This window comes from Thermobia domestica, chromosome 16, assembly GCF_964235325.1.
Source record: "Thermobia domestica chromosome 16, izTheDome1.hap1.1, whole genome shotgun sequence".
NCBI lineage: Eukaryota > Metazoa > Arthropoda > Insecta > Zygentoma > Lepismatidae > Thermobia > Thermobia domestica.
The window spans coordinates 143,660,972-143,667,689 of record NC_137469.1 but is presented as its reverse complement, the minus strand read 5'-3'; the positions used below and the strand labels follow the sequence as shown (position 1 = coordinate 143,667,689).

Here is a 6,718-nt window from a genome sequence, read left to right as displayed (position 1 = left end):
TTATTATTAAACACACACTGGACACTTTTCAGTGACATCAACGGTGGATACCATCGACAGATTTCACTATGAATTGAACTATGCATTGTCTTCACTTATCAAACTAAAAAGATACAACGTAAGCAGAAATTAAAATTCTAACTGGAGTTCAAGGCACTTTTGCTGTTGTCTCTATTTAAAAATTAAACACATAAATAACAGCAAAACATTTAAACAATATGGTTTAGTGAAATTATCTTTTTATTTAAAGCTTTCTGTATCACAAGTGTACACAGATTTTGGTCAAAAATTAACAGCAAATATAATACACGTTACATAAAAATATAAGTAACAATTATAGCATATGAGATTACAAACTGTGGCCACTCTGTACACATTTGCTTATCAGAATATTTATGATCAAAATTTACAGGCATTTGAAAAGCATTAAAATATAAATCAGCTTTGAAACCAAGAGAAAAAAAAAATCATTCTTATAATATATCATATATAATGAGTAATTTTTTCACTGATTTATGGTGTATAAGTTTGAACCAATGGATAGTTTCAAATCATCGTTGGAACCATTTTATGATACAACTGAATGATCTCGAAATATTTTCTCCTAAATGAAATACTTTGGAAAATAAATAAAGTAACATAAAAGTTTAAAAAAGAAAACAGTTTACTTAATAAATTATACGAAGCTATTTATTTCCAAAACTATTTTTTTTCATTGTTGTTGCGTTAGGATTACTCTCTCATCTAATGAAAGACGAAAGTTGTAGAAAATGCAACTGAGCTTAAAATATTTTTTCAAATTTCGTCCCAGATGGCAGGAGAGAGATGGCAACTGTCCAACAAGAATTTTGCCGTATAGTGGATTTTGTTGAAAGTTATATTTTAAAATGTTAGTAAAACCGAAAAAGGAAAAATACTGTTGTGATATGAAACAACACTACTATTTAGTAGCTTGACTTAGAACGTATTAAAGACTAAACTTCGCCAGGCGAATAGCTGCAGTTAAATGAAAAGATAATCCCTTTATTCTATGGAGTTGCTGGGGATAAATGGATTATTTAGGGTTTTACGGATGCCGGGCGCATGGTGGAGTCTAGTCTATAATTTCATATGTTATCACAAAGAGAAAGAAAAGAAAGACGGTTCTGCAGAAGATGATGCAGCAACTTTGAATTTACATTTTCAAATTTTGTTACGAGATAGGCTTTAATTTAAAATTTACGTGTACGAAGAAACAGTGCAATAACTTCATGCGTAATGATTTTATTTGATGTAGAGAAATTTTGAAAGGAGAAGAAAACAGAAAGAAAACACATACGACAAAGATTGGCAAGTAGGAGAATAAACAGCTTTGCACCAATTTATCCAGATATCCCTACACTGGATAGTGGTGGAAACATATGCTTCCTCACGGAAATAGGAACTTAAAAACGCTTTGGGTAAACTCGAGGATCTGGGCAACTGAATATAACCGAGAAGAAAAAGGGTGAATAATAATTTCAGAACTCTACAGAGGATAGACGCTAAGAAAACGAAATTCTGCTTCGTAATTCGAGCTTTCGAAGATAAGAAAATCATCATTGGGAATACGTTGTCTCACAACAGAAATGTGAATGGACAGTATTGAGTTTCTTAAATGAGTCTAATTGTGTATAAGAAAATACACAAAGAATTGAAGAATTTTTCAACATCCTACGATCATATTTCCAAGCCTGAAAAAGCAGATCAAAATATTTTAAAATGACTCAGTGTCCTGTGAACTGTTTAAACACAAATAAAATCATAATCAACAACTTATTACCTAGTAAGAATCTATATTTTATAACACACAATATAGAAATGTTCACGCTTATATTACACGAAGAAATGTGACTGCAGCGAAAGTTCCTTCAACATTGTTCATAATTACGCAAGTTATTATCAATCAGTCAAAACTGTATAGTTATTTATAAAATATAGACGATTACTACGTAAGCTTTTGATTATTATTGAATTATGCGTCGATTCATATCCTAAACAAGTACATTCGTTTAATAAACAAAAATATAATAATGAAAAAAATACTCACTTGATATAGCACACAATATTATAAATTGTTTTTCTTAATTTAAATCTTTATAGTAACATATACTGATATATAAAGTGGCTTTACAATTTGCACAAAAGCAAACAAAACATCACAGATTAACTATTTATCTGAATTCAGCTTAACACAAAAATATTACTTTCTTCTCATTTCGTTTTCCATCACACTGGTGGATGCCAGAAGCTTTGCTTTGGTATTTACAAAATGCATTATATGACACTAAAAATATCTGTTAACATACGGTTCTCGATTCTTGTGTAGTTCGTTGTTTGGTGTACTCACATGGATTAACGAATATTAATCGATGGCGCATTATCTGGCATTACTTACTGCAAGTAATGCTAGATCACGTTCGACAATTCGTGTCTAAAAATTATAGTACAAATTTTTGAGAAGTTTTCATAGAGATATGTTTATCGCTATTAATATGTTTTTCCAGTATTTTACTTTATTTATTTTCAAATATTTTTTGCGAAAACTAAACCATTTTTGTCGTTGTAACTGTTAAAAAAACAAACATGTATTCGTTATCACACTAACAAAAGACTCACTTCTACATCATAGCATTAAGATTACTGGGTTTGAAGAGGTCTGAAAAAAATTATCAACCCAGAAATACAAAATAGCAGTAACACGGATGAAGTAATTGAAACATGAAAGAGAAAGAGACAGAGAGAGAAAGAAAGAAAACTGTTTATTGTATTTATTTAATATCACTTCTATGTAATACGTATGTATCAAAGTTGTGAATATGCTGCCTATGAAAAAAAATACTAAAAAAGGATACAAAAGTATCAGATACGATGGAAGTATATCATTCTAAATATGGATGAATATATGCAGGACAAACAGCTAGTAAGATACAGCTCAAGGTATGACAAACATCGGAGGGTAAAAGAAAGGATTCGTGATTGAAGCAATAGAAATTGATCCGATGTCATAACTTCCTTTCCTTTCAATAATAGAAGATAATTCAGAAATTTTCGAATTCCTTAAGATTAGGATTAGGGATTAGTTTTCTGGGCTTTCGGCTACGTTAGCCCGTCACATATATACGAGGGATGACGTCCCTAGTGATCACACTGCCCGGGGAGATGGAGAGGAAGAAAATAATAGGGAAGGAAGGAAGCGGCCTGGGATCATTTTGTTAGGTACCATCCCGGCATTTGCCTAGTGTGAATGAGGAGAACACAGGAAAAGCCTCACTCAGGATGGCTGGTCTGAAAAAAGCTTTTACACCTCGACTGAATGTTCCCACTGGGAATCGAACTCGGAACCGCTCGCACCAAAGGCGAGAGCGTTATCGACTACGCTACGCGGGGCCACTTTACAAATTCCTACAAGAGACCGAAAGTCGTATGAGAAGCACGTAGATAAATACCCAAAGATGACAAGAGGGCTAGTCAGATGCACTTGAACCCAAACTGTGTGTGTGTAATAGACATAGTATCCCTCGACTTCTCCCGGGGTTATCCTGTTTCCTCCTATATTCTCATTTTAGCATTACTTTTATGGTCATTTATTTGCTTTTCTCAATCATCTCCTTTAGCCTACATAGCTACCAGTGGCACGTTAAACTTTAATTTATCTTCTAACAATTGACAGCCGTAACGCATTTCTGTAAATTATTTAATTCTAATTACTGTCTGAACACAATTTTGAAAATGAAAAATGAAATGAAATGTTTGAGTTTTACGTCCCACGGTTATGCCGGCTAGGCTAAAGGAGACGGTGATTATGAGAAATGAATGAAATGGTGGAATAAAGAAAGTGGAAGGAAACGGAAGAATCCCGAGGAAACCCACGCACACGGTGTTTGTCCACTACAAAGTTCACTTGGCGGGAGCAGGGTATGAACCCGGGACCCCATGCATCAGAGGTGAACGCTCTGCCACTGAGCCACCGCTGCCCCCTGAACACAATTTTGTTGATGTTAACTATTATATGAATTTATTAAACAAGTTGAACAAGTAGATATTTATACATTACTTATATTAAATTATCACAATTAACATCTGATAATATAGTTTACTTTGAATACGGAAAGTGGAAATGAAAAATAAAAAGTTCAATAGTTTGAGATTTTCTCCGGTTCTTTCGACCATGATCGTACACCTATTCACTTTCACAGACATGAATTGTAAAAACATTAATATTATACAAAACATGTAGAATGGAGAGGTCCATTGCTAACTAAGTTCTTGTACAAAAAATATTCAAGTCTACAACTACACACCGAAATAAATAAATCCAACTAGCTACACTCGTATACTATAAGGCACTGCTGTAAGATAGCTTTACAATCGTATTTGTTTCTGATCTTATTTCGTAGAAGAATATACAGTATATATACATACACAATTAAAAAGTACAGTTAAACTATGAAATAACAGTATAATAATACGAAAAATCGAAGTCCTCTAGAAAAGGATGAATACATAATATAAATAGAGGAAATCTGGACTTAGTCAATTTCCATTAAGTAACCTAAAATTTGTTTTTCTTTCTTCTTTCTCTTTCGTTCTGTATTTTGTAAATAATACTATTTGTATTATTACATTTATATTTTATAATTTAGCTATACTCCCCACTTTTGTATGTATTTCATAGAAAAACTTGCACAAAGAAGGATATAACCAATATACAACTCATTAAAATTTTTGCATGTGCAAAAGTAATATACAAACAAATGCTTTAAAATATCATATAAAAAAATAAAAATTACAAAATACACTTTTCCTTATTTGTACTCTTTCGAGTTTCATTTTCTCTACATTATCTTACGATAATAGCTTTTAATATCACTTGGGAGATATTTATATCGTTGGAATGTTTCAGTAACTAAAAGTATTTTAAGTCAAAAAGAAAAAATAAAGCTATTTTATTTAATAAAGTGTTAAGATCTTTCTAAATTTACAAACGCACTAATAAATTAATAAACTTAAATTCAGCTACATTATCGTTTCTTAAAAGACGAATCAATAATATGATTCAACTAATACAAAAAATAATTTATTTCAAAGTGTAACGTTTTCTTACAAATATGAATAATATTTTTACATTTAACTTTATAGATTCGATACTTTTGATTTGAGTATTGCCAATTCCGCTGCCTACTTCTTACCCTGAGAACACATGCATGAAATTCATGCACCATTTTAGTTTACGATCTCCTGCACTTTATGAAGTTATTAAACAACATCCGTATCTAATGCTAGTGCACATACCACATGATACACACTCGTGTCCAAAATTATTGTTGCATGTATATAAATATGTTGTTGTAGGAATATAATTTGATAACGAATTCGCCCGGTATTTCTTATGATGTTAGTATGTATATAATCGGCAAAGACATGTATGTGGTAAATTTCATGTCAAAAGAACAGTAAATAAGAATAAAACGAAAATAAAACTTTCTTGTCCATTTAGCAACATTTTGTTTTACTCATTCTAATTTTCGTATTTATAATACTTTAAGAAATTTACCACAAATATACGTTTCCCGATTATACACACAGTATCAGTATTAAAAGTACCCTGCAAAATCATTATCATATTATATTCTTACATTAAGACAGTTACAGATATGCAACAACCATTTTGGACATGAGTGTATGTTGCACGAATGTTCGAAATTTGTGATATTTCTCATACGACTGTCTTAAAGCATTTTCAATTGACACGGAAAACAGAACTTTAGTCAATAGACCAAATAGAAAGTAATTTATACGTAGAATTCAGATCTATCCTTACAATCACACTTACGGTCACTTGGACTTGAATATTATAAATTCCAAATAATATTCTGAGTAATGAAAAACATTATGTATAATAGTACTGTGAAATAAAATATGGAAACTCAATGTTATTATTAAATTGAGGTTTCATCGCAATTGATTTTTAAAACTGTAAAGCTTCAAGTGATAGCACACTGAATAATACATCGTGTATTATTTAACAGCATATACAATTCATTATATAAAGCTGAAATATACAAGTTATAAATGCTTTACTTACATCCTTGGTACTCATGCCTCGTTACTTTTTTGGAACTGGGCAAACGACAGGAACACTTGTTCCAGCGTAGTTTGATTAATAGTATAGTCTTCCACGACAAAGTGATCTTCCCTAATCTTCTCTGCGTTGGAGAAAAGCTCTGACCATGACAACGATGTATCCTTTACATGATATTCCAACAGATTCTGCAAACAAAAAAACAAAAGGAATTTATTTACTTACAGATAACACTTCACGCATTTTCAATTTAATTCTTAGGGGCCGCGGTGGTTCAGTGGTAGAGCGTTCACCTCTGGTGCGCGGGGTCCCTGGTTCGATCTCAGCTCGCCTCAAGTGGACTTTGTGGTGGACAAACACCGTATGCGTGGGTTTTCTCGGGATTCTTCCGTTTCCTCCCACTTTACTCATTCTACTATTACCTTCATTTCTCATAATCACTGTCTCCTTTAGCCTAGCCGGCATAATCGTGGGACGTAAAACATAGATTTCAGTTTTCGATCTAATTCTTAAGGCAATACGTAAAACACTTTGTTGATTGCATCTATATAAGTTTTAGTATATGATTTCAACCACTAGTTCTGTTGCCTTGTTTATTAGATTACTCACACTTAT

At 32.1% G+C, this 6,718-nt stretch overlaps 1 protein-coding gene across 2 annotated transcripts in view; it reads right to left on the bottom strand.

Moving 5' to 3' along the window:
• Positions 1–219: 219 nt before the first annotated feature.
• LOC145673466 (phospholipid-transporting ATPase ABCA3-like) overlaps positions 220–6,718 on the bottom strand; it is a 312,570-nt gene continuing 306,071 nt past the window's right edge. For both annotated transcript variants that reach the window (XM_081743188.1, XM_081743189.1), the window contains exon 26: positions 220–6,291. In XM_081743188.1, the coding sequence (XP_081599314.1) occupies positions 6,118–6,291 (174 nt within the window). In that variant the 3' untranslated portion in view covers positions 220–6,117. The remainder of the gene's footprint in view (positions 6,292–6,718) is intronic.